The 15,963-nt window shown below is 39.7% G+C and overlaps 1 protein-coding gene across 1 annotated transcript in view; it reads left to right on the top strand.

Annotated features, from left to right (window-relative positions):
- The first annotated feature begins 392 nt into the window (after window positions 1–392).
- The window catches only part of CREB5 (cAMP responsive element binding protein 5), a 208,209-nt gene continuing 192,638 nt past the window's right edge, over window positions 393–15,963 (top strand). Inside the window, exons 1-3 of the mRNA XM_010024349.1 lie at window positions 393–458; window positions 3,568–3,661; window positions 11,861–11,982. Of these exons, the coding sequence (XP_010022651.1) occupies window positions 405–458; window positions 3,568–3,661; window positions 11,861–11,982 (270 nt within the window). The 5' untranslated portion in view covers window positions 393–404. The remainder of the gene's footprint in view (window positions 459–3,567; window positions 3,662–11,860; window positions 11,983–15,963) is intronic.

The following is a 15,963-nucleotide window of genomic DNA, read 5'->3' as shown; positions in this document are numbered from 1 at the left end:
TGGTAAGCAGGAACTGAAGGAGGAAAGGTAAAAACCCTTAATTTGAGATATTTCTGAGCAGACACGGTCTTATCTAATAACAACACTGAACATATGTTTTTTTTTCTGAGGCAGATTTCTGCTGTGAAAGCCTGATAGGTTTTTTTTTCCTTCCTTCAAAGTAAATATGTGCTTAGGAAGTAGTAATGAGAACTTAGACTGTAGGGAGCCTGCTGAATATTAGCAAATTTAGTATTCCGAGGACAAAAACTTTGTTCTGGTCTGTTTGGGGAGTTTGAAATCAAAGCACAAACTGTGACAATTGTATGTTGCATGTATGTGTGAAGTTTAGAACGTATATATTCATAGGTTCCCTTTCTTTCCCCCCTCCCCCTTTTAACATGTAGATTTATGAGGAATCAAAGATGAACTTGGAGCAGGAGAGGCCTTTTGTCTGCAGTGCCCCAGGCTGCTCACAGGTGAGTGGAGTCAGCGGTGATATTAATTGAGTCCTCAGCACTAGCTCTGGCTTGTATAATGCCTCCTGATATATTAACACATGTCTAATAATAATGTGTGTGTTGGGGGGTTTTTTTAAGTCTTCCCCCTTTCTCCTCCCTGTTCCCTCCTTTACCCCACAAGATACCATTACAAAATATTTGAAGTAAATACAACAGATAGATAGTCGAAAGTGAGTTGGTAGAAGTGCTTCTCCAACTGCCTCTGTGCCTTCCCTCATCCCCAAGCCTAATGTTTCAAGACAGGTATTACAAATTGTTTTAGTGGCTAGCAAGAGGGCAAGAGAGGACACACTAGACAGGGTACATTTGTTTGTCTTCTGCTTAGATGTAGGATGGACTACACTATGTTTTCTATTGGATGTGGTAACCCTCCTGCCTTTTTTTTTGGTCGGTTGGTTAAATACTTAAATACAATACCTTATTAGCTTTTTTTCTTTTCTCTCTTAATCTTTCTGACATCTCCCTACAGAATATTCTGTATAGAATATGCAGCCTGTATATAAATTCTGCCCCAGCATGTACATTTGGGATTCCTGTTGACTGTTGATCTGCCATGTGTCTCCGAGGCTATAATCTGACTTGTAACAGTAGATGCTTAATGATCTTAAAAAACCAGAAGTGGCAAGGATTTTGCCTGCTGAGATTTTGAATTGGGATTTGTGTGTTGTTTCGATGGTTTTGCAGTGGTGAGGGAAGTTCCCCCTCCATGCAGTGATGAAGGAAGTTCCACATGTGGCATTTCTAACCCTAATTCAGATAAGTGACAAGAGTTTGTGAGTAAAATCTTCCTGCAAGGGCTTCCTTTGGGCTTTTGCCACAGGCTTCCTGTATGTATCTGTTTTAAGTGAATTAGCTTACCTGTTTCCCAGAACCCTCCTCTTATAGTGAGGGTAATATTTCCCTCCTTTAACTGCATGTTGGGAGTTTTCAGCTGGCTCATATTTTCACAACACTTTAGGTTCTTCTGGTGGAATTATGGGTGACTTACTGGAGTGTAGATCTTGATTTTGTCAAGAGCTGAAATAAAGAAAGGGAGAAGCCTGAGTTCTGGTTAACAACTGGCTGAGCAGCTTTGCATCAGAGTGAATCTTTTGGATCGTCCCTTTGATTGAGAATTTGTCATTTCAGATCTCGACATGTAGGATTAAACTTTCACCATTCTGTCACAAGGTAGAATAAAAGTATCCGGGTTTTATAGTCAAGTTTTATTTACCTTTTTGTTGAATCTTAAAACGAACTTCCACTCAGATCAGTGATCTGGAGTGTTTTCATGTCAGCTATTAATTAATTTCCTCAGTGGAGGAGAAGCTGATCCAAGCAAGCTCATTTAGGTGTTCAGAGAGGAGGTTTGGTTGTATGCTGGTCCAATTTAGAGACACAAGAAGTGTAGCTGTGACTTAATCTAAAAAAAAAATAATTAATTTTATTCCTCTTTTCAAAACATGACCTCCATTTATTGTAAATGAGGACTTGACAGAAGTGCACAGTGTAGTACTGCTATCCAGCCTGGGGACTGGCTTCTCTATCAGCCTGTGCAAATGTGTATTGAGGGCTGAGGGAGCTGACCTTCTGCATAAGGGAAAAGTAGACTTGCAGAAAAGAGAGAAGTCTGGGCTAGAGGAATAGCTTCTTCTCAGTTGCCCCATGCCCTCTTTAAGCTGGCTGATTTCACCCTGAAGACAGAGCGTGGCATCCATGAAGGAAAAATCCATTTCCACAAGAACAAAACATGTTTTTTTTTCCCCTCACAGTTTCATTGAGCAAGGTCTTTCACATATTCCCTTTGTTCTTAACATAAATTTCTAGTGCTGCATTTCTTCCAGATGAGTAAGCAGTGAACCAGGATTTCACAGTGAGGAAAAGGTCTTTGGGATTTTTTGTTTTTTTTTTTCCAGAGCATTCATTCCCATTATTTATGCTGCTTTGTCTATGGGCTTAGAGAGATTTTCAGAAGGTGTAACATACTGCAACTATTAATACTACAGCCACAAGCAAAGTCACTTAGTCAAGAACGGACTGTGTTGAAAGCATTAAGTCACTTTAACTCTATTGTTGCCAGTTTTTTACAGTCTCCTGTGTACCTGTTGCTTTAAAAAGCTGCTTTTAATTTATTTTTTTTTCCCTCAAGGTTTGGTGATACGATTTTTGGCCTTTTCTACTCCTGAAATAACCTTGCTAAAACTGTTACAGAGCACAGGTCTGTGTATGCACCTTTTGGTGAAGGCAAGTTAACAGAACCAGTCTGCTCCTTGATCCCAAGTGTGCAAGTGCTTGAACATTTATTCAAGCTTGTTTCTTTGTGTTATTCAAAAGAAGCTATTTGTTGTTACCAGCCTGTAAAAGAAACATAGCACACTGATTAGTTTCTTACAAAGCACATCTCTTCACCTTCTCTGCTTGACAAAGGAAAAGAATTTCATTTAGTATCATAAAGGGTCATAAATGGTTGTTATATACTGAGCACCATGGCACTGCCACTTTGAAGCAAGTCAAAGTGTCAGAGGTTTCCAAGAGATGCCTTTTGCCTGAATACTTTTGGGTAGGAAAAGGCTGGCTTATTTGATTATTTTTATTGCTGTTCAGCGGATACAGGTTGCAGAAAGACACAAAAGCAGAAAAATCCAGTAAAGTGATTTAAGATATGCTGCATTACTTGCTTTTGCCGTGGGCTAAGAGCATACACAACAGCAGTTATCGCAGATCCTCAGGCACGTGGTGACTTGTGAGGCTGTTGTAGCTGGAGCGGGTGCCTGAGACCCTTAGAATCCAAAACTTGGTATGCAACCTTTGCAGGCGAATGCATGACACCTTGCAGCTTGCAACCCAATAGAGCACTGCAGCAAATAAATTTCTGAGTACAGCTATTTGTTATTCATACTCACTTGCATTTTCAAATACTCTGTTCCTGGTGCCATTTGGACACATTTCTAGCTGGATACATTTCTTTCTCTCTCATTTTTGAAATTCTGTCCAATGCCAAAAGTTTATTAGAGAATTAAATTCTTCTTTGTTTTTTTCCTTTTTTTCTCTCCTCCTCTCTCTCTCTCTCTCTCTGTTTGCCTGACAGCGTTTTCCAACAGAGGATCATCTGATGATTCACAGGCACAAACATGAAATGACTTTGAAGTTTCCTTCAATAAAAACAGATAATATGTTATCAGGTAAGAAGACATGAATTCAAGAGTCAAGATAACTATTCAGATGATGTTGAAAGCATGACTCCTACTGGAAAGCTACTGGCGAAATACCTCCAAGATTGGTTTTAAAAAGCCCCAGCTCCAATTAAATAACAAGTAGAGATGGAATAAACTAGAATGCCTATCTCTGAACAAAAAGACAGTTGCCATTCTTATGTCTTCCCACAGGTTTGGCATGAGAGGGAGAGAATTCTCATTTTGCTGAACCTCAGCCATGCTGGCAGCTCTATCACTGACTCCCGTGTCAACATGCCAGTGAAAGATATGCACTTCAGCGCATGTCACCTGGGAGCCCAGCAGTGAGCGTGTTAATGAAGTGTATTTGTAATGTTCCTACAAGACTAGCTACTTAAGTTTGACAGGCTCATTTCAGCAACTGTAAAAGGCCAGCCATATTAGCCACCTTTATTGTGGCTTAAGACCTGCCCACTGTAAATAGCCATAACCAGAAAAGTTAACCAGTGGGTACGATTCAGTACTTTTCTGCTACAGGTAACAAATTCTCCCTGCACTTTCCCTGTCATACACAGAGGTTGTTTGGTATTATGTGCAATTACATCCATTAGTTTCTTATGTAGGTTTTTGTTATATAGTCTTTTCATGCTCTTTTCTGAGTAACTACACATCGGTAGCTTGCAAGTGCTGGGGAAGGTCAAGCTAGCCTTAATCTTACCACTTCTCTCCTTTCCTGTTCCTTTTTCTATTGTATATTCTTTGGGCTTTAGTAATGTATTATTAAAAATAATATCACTAGGATTTTTCAGGTTTCAAAGTAATAGAAAAAACCTATGAAGCAAATGTATGTGGGTTTATTAACCAGTGTTTGATATTTATCTTTTGAAACGGGCTTCTTCAAGGTAAATTGTGCCATTTTAAGTGCAAATAAATGATGATTAAAGGGTCTCCAGCAGACTAATGCATCTATGGATAAGGAACTTCCATTTTAGTTGAAATGATAATTGTATACAATGGTTTGCACATATTTGATTTTTTTGTTTGTTTGTGGGGGTTTTTTGTTTACGTTTTTTGGTTTAAGTTTTTTTGGGGTTTTTTTTGTTTGTTTTGTTTTGGTTTTGTTTTTGTTTTTTTTAATTGGGACTTGAGGGACCACTGAAAAATCAAACAGACCTTGTCCCAAATAGAACTTATTTATCTCTTACACTTGTAAATGCCATAGTGGACTAAGTTCAGAAAAGGACAGTACACAGCACATTGAAAAGTAGGGCCTGTATGCCAGCTGTGCCCACAGAATCCTGTGTTTGCAAGCACAAGTGAGAAAATGCTGCTCTTGTGCTTGGCCATGTCCTCTGGCAATGAAACTGCTTGAGGACATCTATGCTGTGGGCACATTCACCCTGTGAAAGTGCTGGCTTTTGTTACAGCTTTCTGTTTGGCAAGACTTTTGCTTGAAGGCAGTTTCTAAGGAGTATATTCTGTCATCAGGAGTCCCCTGGGTAGAGTAGGTCTGTTTATATTTGACAACTTCTATGATTTAGCTGTCCTGCTTGTTCCAATGGGTTGCTTTCCCAGGCAAAAGGCTTTGATTGGCTTCCACCACTACGACCATTACTGGAGTCCCTAGACCCACAGTTAACTAACTAAGTATAAAGAAATGCAGAATTTTGTGGCCAGAAAGGCTCCAGGATTGCTTCTGAGGGATGTGTTCTTTGTGCTTTGTGTATGATGATCCTCTGTAGTAATAAAAGAGTAAAAAGCTGCAAGTATGTCTAACTGTGGTGGCCTGGCAACCTGGTATTGCCATGTATAGGTTTTTCTTCTTATGTTTGTTTCATGGATTTGTTTGGCATTTTGCAATCCTTAGTTTGGAAGCATCATAGATCATCTGCTCTCTGCAGGGAGACATTGAAAAATAGTTGTTTCATTACCCTCCGAAACCCTGGGGAAATCTAAATACCTTAAAGTTTAAGATGTTTTATTCTTAGATTTCATAATGAAAAATTAATGATATATGGGGAAAAGAGACAGACTTTTCTCTTAGACATTTGTCTTCATGTCTTCCTTCTTGTTTTTTGCATTTTTGCTTATTTGACTTTTTTTTTTCATTTTTTCTGTCATCAGGAGGTTCAAAGAATTGCATCAGCAATTATCCTGTAACAAACCAGGTGCAGTGGTAGTGTGTGCTGTGTTTTTTCCCCCCCGCCCCTTTTTGTTAAGCTGCCTAGAAGCCAGACTTTCTCCTTTTCTCCAATATGTTGTATACTATCTTTCAATGTGTTGTATTTTATCCAGTCATTATTAGTAATTATGCAAAATAATGCGCTGTATGCATTCAGGTGGCCGTTAGAATTATCTACTCTGTTTCCAGTCTGGAGTCAGTATAATATCAATAATATTTGACACACACTAAGCATGTCTTCTATAAACTGTTATTGGAGGTAGGCGCTAAAACTGAGTGGCTGTTGGTCTTGTACCAGCATCTTGGCAACTAAGCAAAACATTGCTTCAGAAGTAGGAACTTGTTTCTTGTGTGAAAGCAGTGCTGAGGTCTGAAATACCAATTTGTGAGTGAGAGGCAGTTATACTACATGTAAAGTTATATGTTAGGTAGGTGGGGTTAATGTTTAGTAAACACAGTTCCGTAACCTGATTGAAAGTATTGGTGCAATGCTGGTTTATCAGGTATGTCTAGCCAAGAGTTGCCTTGTCATCAACTAGCTCCGCTATATTTTCTTCCATTTTTTTCATGCTGGCTGAAGAAGAGTAAGTTTTATTACATCTGGTGACTCCAGAACTAATTCAGATACCCCAGGTACATACATACACTAAATAGCTTTCTGTTCTCTCTATAAATGAAAGGGAAGTCTGCTAAAGGCACTTAATTAAAATGCAAGTGATTCTTTTGTTGGATAATTTGACATTACAGTCTTTTTTCTCTTTTTTTAAATTAATGTTATTTGTTTCTTTTTGTGTACTTTTTTCTTTTTTTTCTGTTAGTAAAACTTATTATGCGTATGGATAGAGAGTCACTGATGGTTTTCATTTCCATCTTTCCTAGCTAAAAAAGAGCTGTTTCAGATAACACAGAATATCTTTTGTAAGTTTTGCACACCAGTCATGATTGCAGGAAACTTTGTAGCTAGGTTGATTGACAAATGTAGTTTTTTTGCTGTTGTACTAACTGAACATTGCATTGCTTTGAAACTCTATAATATAATATGTTGTGTGTCAAAGCTTTTTTGTTTTAACACTGAAATATTAATGTCTGTGGGACAGATTGCTCCTTCCGGGTAAGTACTAAAAGCCATGTAAAACTGAACTTTGGTAGCTCGGGACACTGGAATTCCTGTGGCATCAAATTTGGGCAAGGGTGATACCACACCATTGTCGGAGCTGGAGAACTCCTTCTGAAAGTGCTGCTAGCAGATGCAGGATTATCTTGAAAAATCTTGTTTTTTCCTGATACTATTTGCTGAAATCCAATCCTCTAGATTTTTGGTGGTAAAGTGTACTATGGCAATAGAAACATCCTCCTCTAGATGAAAAAGTGTATGTGCTAAATGTAGTGCAAATGTATTACTTTTCCCAGGTAATGCCTGTGTCAGAGGTAACATACATCATCCTCGCTTGGCTAAATTTTTTCTTTTTGTGGTTTATTCAGTGAGGTTGATTTAGGCATGAATTTTGTGGAATGCAAAATGATTGGATATAAGGACAGATAATTTTGTTTGATTTCTTGTTTGCTTCTAAAATGCAACTGGTCAGGTTCTGAGTGACCAGAAGACATTACAGATGTGCAGAACCCAATATGTGTATCCCCACAGGTAGTCCAACCAGCACTTCAAACAGTGCATCTTTAAGCAGGAAAGTTCTTTCGAGCCCTCATATGTGAGCCCCTGGGTGAGGGCAGTTCCGCCAGGTATGACTAGGTGCACTTCTTATTCATCTCCTCTTCCATCACCTGCTTGAGGTGTGACCTTGAGCTTCTTGGTGCATTTGGGTAGTAACCTGTCAAACCAATGAAGAAATCTTGAATTTCTCAGAGTATTCCTCTTCCCTTGTGGTTGCTTGATGGGCAGCCCTGCAAATTTCAGTGCTAGCCCTATTACTCTGACTTTGTTTTCATTGTATGAAAGTATAACACGGGTAAGCACAGAACTTCAACAGAGCCCACAGCTGAACAAGCCAAATGCCTGTTATTACTGCACATCAGACTAAACTTATTTTTTTTAAAAGATGAAGAATCAAGTTACACACTGTGGAGCTGTGCTGTTGGGTGTCTTTTACTGAATTGGAATTCTGTTTTTCTTCTTTTAAATCAAAGCTTGTTTCACGTAAGTGTCCTTTGGTTCTCCAGGGATTTTTAACTGGTATCATGCTTTAAAGTTTTCATTTGTGCTTCGACGGATTAAACTCTAAGATCCAAGCTAGTTTTATAAAATGCATTCTGAATGATTCAAATAAGCTCTCTATATAGCAAGCTAATGTTGCACTTCCTGAGCTGTTGTTTTGAAAGCAATATATTGAAATTAATTGTCCTTTCTGAGGTTATTATTTCTGTAATTACACTCTGCCCAAGAAACTACAAAGAAACCTCCATGCACCACCAAGCATAATGAGTGTGTAAAGGAATCTTTTTACTTTACTGAAGACTTCAAATTCCCCATTGCCTTACTGCATATATTTTTCAATGAGTCTAGAAAATCAGACATCACTTCAGACATTGAGGACAGGTTCTCAAATAGTCAGCAGCCAAAATACATTCAGTATATCAGGTTCTGGTCAGAATCAGAGTGCTTCTGAAATCCTCTTTTATAAGATACAGTAGGTTAACTTCTAATCTGCACAGGTGAGACCATTTGTTCTTGTTCTGAGGCTTTTATGTTATCCATTTACATTATTGAGGTTTATTTAAACTTAATGTTTCTTGTAGCCTTTCTGGACATGACTGTGTCATCAGAGAGGCCAATTATTCACCTGACTAATAGGCTGAAGAGAATACATAATTGCTTAGCCTGAAGCTTGACAGATTCTGTGTTCAACCTGGTGGTAAAGGCGAGATACATGGAACTTCCTAAGTAACTGTCAGATGACGAAGGTTCACTTGTGAAGTGACAGCTGTCTAGAGGTAGATGCCTGAAAGCATAGCAAACTAATTGTAGTGGCAGTTGGGAACGGAAAGATTTTTGCATGTTGAAGAATGGGACTGGGTTGGGATGGCTGGTCAGTATAACAGCCGAATACCTAGGGTTGACCTAGACAGACCCCTTTATCCCAAACTGCCCAGGTCAAAATGCAGCTTCTCACATTATAAGTCCTGCAGTCAGCCTGCAGGATAGCTTCCTACATGGAATGCTGACAGTGGTGCTAGCTCTGTCTGAGTTTTGGTCCAGATGGGTCTGGCATATCCAGTTACTGAAGTACAACAAATCAGAGCCCTGTTCTCAGTGAGTTTGCAATAGTTGTGGGCGCTGGTGATAGCAACAAAAGGTTTGTTTGTACCAACAGGGAACAGTGAGGTCAAGCACAAGCTGTTGGAACTATTAATGCATTTTTAAGTGCTGAGAATTAGGAATATTTTATTAATTCTGGGAGACCTGAATATGCAACTTATGCTAGGGTCTCCTTTGAGATACTCTTCCCGATTAAAACACAAAGGCTTGCCTAATCCAGGTTAAAGGGTTACTGTGGTGTTGAGAGTAATACATTCTACTAGTTTGCTCACCTCTGAAGGAGAATTGATGTTTTGCAGAGGCAAAATGGTTGCCTCAGGAACAAAGACAACCTACTGGACTTGGTAGCCCTAAAGTCCTGAAATTAACAAGTGCAGTGTATGTGCAATGTAACTATGTGAAGTTTCAAAATTTTGAAGTCTAGATCTTTGTGTTCTGCTCTAATACAACACAGAAGCTTTATGGTTGTTGAAGGTGGTTTCTATGGATGTTGAAGGATGAAGTATTATAAGGTAGAAAGGCAGCTCTGGTTTTGCATCTGGCTGAGCTGACTTCCAGAAGGTCTGTGGATGGGGTTTACGCCAGCTGGTTGGTGGTGTCCCCTTCTTGATTGGGAGTAAAGGGGGCCTGCCTGTTTTAACAAAATCTTTGGTATTCCTGTCACTGATTTCTGGATCATAGAAACTACAGTAACCATATGGGGAGACTGAGGTAGTCATTTAAGATCACCATGTAAATATGTAGGTGATATAAAAGGTGTCATTAAAATATTGGTTTTGATGCTTTAGGTAACAAAGTAGTGGATTGGAGAGATCAGCTGTAGGCAACACATTTGATCATTGCAGACTGCATTCAGTGAGGTTAACCTGGAGATTAGTTTGGCACTACTTGTTTAGGATATGGACCTGAAAAGTGCTGAGTGTCTTCAGCTCCCATCAGTGTCAGCACCTTGTTGACTCAGCTCCTTGTGCTGAGTTCTTGCAGGATTCTTGGAAAGTCTTATGTTTCTGACTCTGGTAACACAGTAGTTAGCTGTGAAAACTAATAGATAAATATGTGTTCATTCCCAAACACTTGAGTTTTGTTTCCTTTAAGCTCACAAATAGGATGCTCAAGCCAAAAGAAATAAAGCAGACTTTTAACATTAAGGACTTGTTTTTTATGTTACATCAATACGTTCCATCAGAGATATAACTGCAAATGAGTGTGTTTGCCCTAGGATTACTTGAGAAGGTCAAACCTGCAGGCCCACACCTGATACAAGTGGAAACTGGCTTCAGCTGGCTTTATTATGGAGGAGTCTGATCCTCCCTCTTAGTTTCTAAGTGAAAACTGCATTTCTGTTTGCATGCACTGCTTTTGTGCTTCCTTTTGTTTAGGGGTTGCTGTGTGTTTCTATGCTGATCAAGGGTGAAATCTTAGAACCTGACCCAGCTTAGGTAGGTGCAAGAAACCAATTTTTAATTCTAGAACTCAATGAAGTGGGAAGATTTTTTCCTGAGGTCGGAATTGGCCCAATATGGGCTACGGGGATTAGTATGACAGAGTTTTAATTCTATAAAGAAGGAATTTCAAACAATAGGGTAGTTGTCAACAATTATGCAGAAGATTATTTTTGCAGAGAGTGAGTCCAGTCTTTCCATAAAATTAGGCATAAAGCAACTTGAGCTGGAATGGGGGCTTGGGAGAAAGAAACCAGCATGCAAGAAAGGATTTCTTTATCAGTCTTTTTCTAAATGTGTGTAAAGCTGATAGGACCATTTGGACTCTCCCCTGCTTCTGCTAATATGGTTCTGTATTGTAATTTTGAGGGGGAGATGGGAAAGGTGAGGTGGAATAGTTAAGAACTTGCCTGAAAATGAATGGAGGTGCCTCAGAGCTGACCTTTGAGGAGTTCTTGGTTCCCAAGCTTGGGCTTGATGTTTCATTTTCTGAAGAAAGACCATGGTCTTCACTGAAACTACAATCCACAGGGCAAGTTAGCTCATCTGTCTTACAGGTGTTTGAAAAGGTGGCTGAAAACCTTGTACTTTCTTGAGTCCCTCCTGCATTAGAGGATCCTGTCCTTCCCCAAAGTATTTCTGAGAGGGCAAAAAATTCCTAGAGATGAAGGCATGCATTAAAAATGTTTTGACTCCAAATCTCTTGACTTATATGTATTATCAACACTTTTAGGTATAAAACACATAAGGATGCTTCTTTGTGGTCAAAATTTAACATTTCATAGGTTTTCTAAATGTTTCACTCCCTCAAAAATCGTGTTAGAAGCAGAACTTCTCACTCTGGCTAACTTTATGTGTTTTGCAAAGAATGTTTGAGGTGGTTTCCAAGCATTTGAATGTGTTAACTAATACATATCTGCAGCAGTTACCTGTGTGTTGCTTTACGATATGCACTGTGCATTGTTTTGCATGCACCTATTGTTGGAGGTATACAAGCAATTATGATGACCGCTTGCACACTTTAAGGTTATGCACTTGTGTTATGCACCTTGTGAAAACCTGGCCTGTTATCTTTCTGGTTGAGTGATGAACAGTGCTGCCTGTTTTCGGACACTGCTGGCAAGCACTGGCTGTCTGCAGGGCACTGTGTCAAAATTTGGTGCTGTGTGGTTTGTTTTACTGATGGTGTGGTGGGGGTGGGAAGGCACAGGGAGGTTAGCTGGAACCTCTCTTTCCTTGGAAGGCAATTTAATTGTCTCCTTCTCCTTTCAGTATTAAATACCAATGATAATTTCTTGTCATATTCTCAGATCAGACTCCTACACCAACACGCTTTCTGAAGAACTGTGAGGAAGTGGGCCTTTTCAACGACATCGACTGCTCCCTAGAGCACGAGTTTAGGAAGGCACAAGAAGAAGAGAACAACAAAAGGGTGAGTTTGAGCACACTGAACCCTTCCTCCTGTTTTGTTTCCTTGAAACAGTAAAGGACATCGTGTGAAAGCAGATTGAGCTCTGCTACCTGGTAGTAACCTTTTGGTTAGAAACTAGGTGGCACTGTATGTTGTGACATGCTTTTTAAACCATTGAAATAGTTGACAAAAATAAAACCTCCAAATCAGCAAAACCCCAGCATTAGATTTCCAAAAGTGCGTAACTGTGTTTGCCAGGGTTTGATTCCAAGTCTCTGCTTTTAAGTGAACTATAACACCAACCACACACCTCTTGAGGGAGAGGCTTGGGAAAATTATATCATCTTTGAAGTGAGGATTGCAAACTTGCTCAAATGCATTATAGGGAAATGTGGACTATGAAGGTACATTTACTTAGGAAAAAAAGAAAAAAAGTTTTGCTCTTTCGTCTGCAACATGATGGGGCCCTGGATTTGTTTGTCATCATTACTGTTTCTGTATTTCTCATAAAGTATTTATGTTGAACAGAGAAACTTTAGCTTGTAATACCTAGTAGATAATGTATCCCATACCCAATTAGTATTCTTGTAGTTTCAGTATTTGTAAGTTTTGGTTGAATGATATATTTGTGTGGGGCTAAGTGTACTCTTATGCCCAAAGGTTGTTAGAGTGTTTTGAGGGATCCTAAAGAGCTGTTAAAATTTTCAAGGAATTGTAAAAGAGCTTAATGCATTACAGAGGCCAGCAAGAGGTAATGCATGAAATTTTAACTTTTCAATTAAGATGCAAAGTTCTGGTTGCTTTTGAGGACTAAAACACGAGCAATGTGCAACCTTCTACATCAGCATATTGCTCCCTGCAGCCCTCCAGCAACCTGCCCAATGCTTCCCCTTCACAACGTTCCCTTTGTGTTTTGTTTTCCCCTCTCCTGTTTTTGTGGCTCTTGGAAATTCTTGTGTAATGTGTCCCCTGCCATAGGAGTTCCCCAGTTATTGAACAGTGTGTTATTTGGCTCAGTTCTCACTGTAATCTCTATTTGTCTAATTAACATTAACTGGGACCACAGACTAGAAGTAGGAGAAGGCTACCACGAAGCAGCTATGGTGCTGAAGCCAGAAGGGAGTTTTCCTGAAGTTTTCCTTAGCTTGCCTCAGCATTATTTTGCCTTTCAGAGTGTCTGTGCTTCCAATTGCAAGGGCTTCCTCTGTAGGTCCTATTTCTTACAGCTGCTGTATTGTGTCATTTTCTTTGCCTGTTGGCGACTGCTATCCAACTCAAAATTCATACATGCGAGGCATGTGTGCTGCTGGGGCTTATGAAATCTGGAGGCAGCAGCATTTAGAGATCTCGAGACCTGCAAAATAAAAGCCAAGAGGGCTTTTTTGGGAAAAAAAAGAGGTAAAGGCCCTTGCTGAGGTACAGAATGGGATGTGAGGCTTCTAAAAAGAAGATGGGAAGGGAGTCTAGGAGAGGTTTGGCTTTGGCTTTATAGGGAATGGAGTCCAGGGATGATTTATCTGTGGCTTATAAGGAAAGAGACTGGAAAAGGTAGAGGAGAAGAGGAGAGAAACAGCAGCATAGTGTGCTGAGCAAAAGAAAGGAGTGTCCAAATATGAGAGTCCGAGTTTTGGTCAAGGATTGGGAGAATAGCCCTAACTGCCCTCACAGCTTTGTGAGCAGGATGAATGTTAGGAAACAGCCATGTAATGGGGTAAGTGTGTCTGATTTTGGATTTAACTTGTTAAAACTTGTGTCTTACGTGTTGCAGTGGGGAGTCTTAGCTGGAGTCAAGGGGAACATTTCTGTACACTGCTACTTCTTTGCAAATTAGAGGATTCCTAAACAGTTCTTTCTGCATGGTGGTTATTTTGCACAAGTGGGAGGTGAGGAGAAATCTACTGAGGTAGACTTTTATGCAGTTAGCCACAGATTGTAATTCTTGATGTTGCAGAGTCCATTTCAGTTTACAAGTGGTAGCCGCATAATCTGGTTAAAACCTAGACAAAGGCATCAAGTTTCCTGGTAATTCCAGTTGTTTAACAGCCTCTGGAAGTCTTGTTCTGCCCTTCTCCTACCAGCCCCTGCAGCTGCCACTGGTGATCTCCAGGGAGCAAATGAGTGATGACTGTGGGGGAAATCATAAAAATTTAAAAGAAAAAAAGAGAGGATGGAAAAAAAGAAAAAAAAAAAAAAGGCAAAGGTCCCACTAGCTGGCTAACCTGCAACATTTGCTCTGTGTTTCCAATTAGTCCGCTCTATGTTCATCCTTACATTACCAACTGACTGTCAGACAGGAATCTGAAGTGGGCCCCAGTAGGGCTTTACACAAATGCAAGAGACAAAGGCCACAACAGAAAGGGACTCCTCAGGCTGCAGCTATTGCTAACAAAATGCTTCTAACAGCCTGTCCCTAGAATATAAGTGCAATGTAGCTTTAGCCTACTGGACCTACCAAGCCTTGCAGACTAAGACTAGCTGCATGGAAATCTTACTCATGGCTCAGAATAGTCATCCAAAAATATTTTTGGTCGCATTAATTTCTCTGGACTCTGAAAGAAATACTTTTGTTTATTTTAGTATATAGCTGTGGCTTAGCACACAGCTTGACACTGAAATCTTCTAACAGAAAAACACTTTCTTTTTCTTATTTTTTTCCCTCCTTGAGTCATCATTTGAAAAATCAAAGGATAAAGTTTAATTGGCTGCATTATTCTTTCTTTTGTTTTGTTTTGTTTTTTTCTTCTTCTGAGCAGGAGCTCATGGATAATCCATGAGAACTTGCTGTGATTAAGCTGGTTATGTGAACTGGTGACATTCCAAATTAACTGTGAAGAACTGAGTGCACAGTTTCAGGAACACCGTGCATACCTTTTTTTGTAAATGTAGTATTGAGAGGAAAGCACTTGCATTAATATCCCAGCTGCTTATCCAGGAACAAATTGCTTAACAACTTTATGCCATAGTTGCTCATATGTAAAGTGGGAGTAGTGTCTCTTTCTGCCTCCCATACTTGATATGTCCTATGATTGTAAACTCATGTGCCAAGGACCATCTCTTAAAGTACACGTGGATTAGCCTTTGCTTGGGGACTGAGTGGACTCAAGTAGTAGTAATGCTGATGACTTCAAGGATCTGCATTGAAACGAGAAAAGTAAAGTTATAAATGCAAGCGAGATTGTCAGTTTGTTTGGCTCCTCTGTTGCCTATACCATCAAATATTAGCTGCATACTTGCAGCTTTCTCAACACCTTGAGAAAGGCCGACTCCTAAAATGCAAAGGATGCTATAGAACAGCAACAAGCATACTGATAAGCATATGACAAAGAGGCTTTTTCCATCCTCTTGATGGCACTCTTACTGACACAAGTATCCTACCTGCCAAATTCACCACCAAAATTAGCACAGGTAAAAGTATACCTATACTATATTTCTACTTGGAAAGGTATAAATATTAAAGCTTTTAGGAACTTGGGGCAGGCAGCAATTGACAGCTTGGCCCTAGACACATTTTGCAGCCCAAGTCAACAAGGCAGGTAGTGCTGCCAGATCAGATGACCATCTTAGCCTACTAGTTGCAGGTTTTAGGTTTAAACTGCTGGAAGCATTAAGTACCAAAGCATTTGTAGTGGGTTATGAATGCAAACACATGACCTTTGCTGCTACTGGATAGGCCCTGCTGTTGCATCTTGTTTTGAGCGTTGAGGCTGAGAGGATAATGTCAAAGATGGGAAGGGTCAGGAACTGTTTGTGAATAGCTAATTGGACCTGCTTCATTAAAATGCATTTAGCCTGACCTCCCTGCGTGAAATGAGAAAGAGTGGAAATATGCTTGGTGTAGCACTTAGAGTACTCTGAAATAGTGAGTTGAGTATTTTAAACATGAGGCATTTGCTCATCAGATTCTGCTTATGCTAGAATTTAGATGCACTACTTTCTAAGACTTACCCTGCAGCTTTGAAGTCTTCTAACCAGTGTTCAATGCTGCAAGACAACATGTAACTG

Source organism: Nestor notabilis, unplaced genomic scaffold (genome assembly GCF_000696875.1).
Source record: "Nestor notabilis isolate BGI_N333 unplaced genomic scaffold, ASM69687v1 scaffold2021, whole genome shotgun sequence".
Taxonomy (NCBI): Eukaryota; Metazoa; Chordata; class Aves; order Psittaciformes; family Psittacidae; genus Nestor; species Nestor notabilis.
Note: the sequence above shows the minus strand (reverse complement) of the source record. Positions and strands in the feature narration are given on the sequence as shown.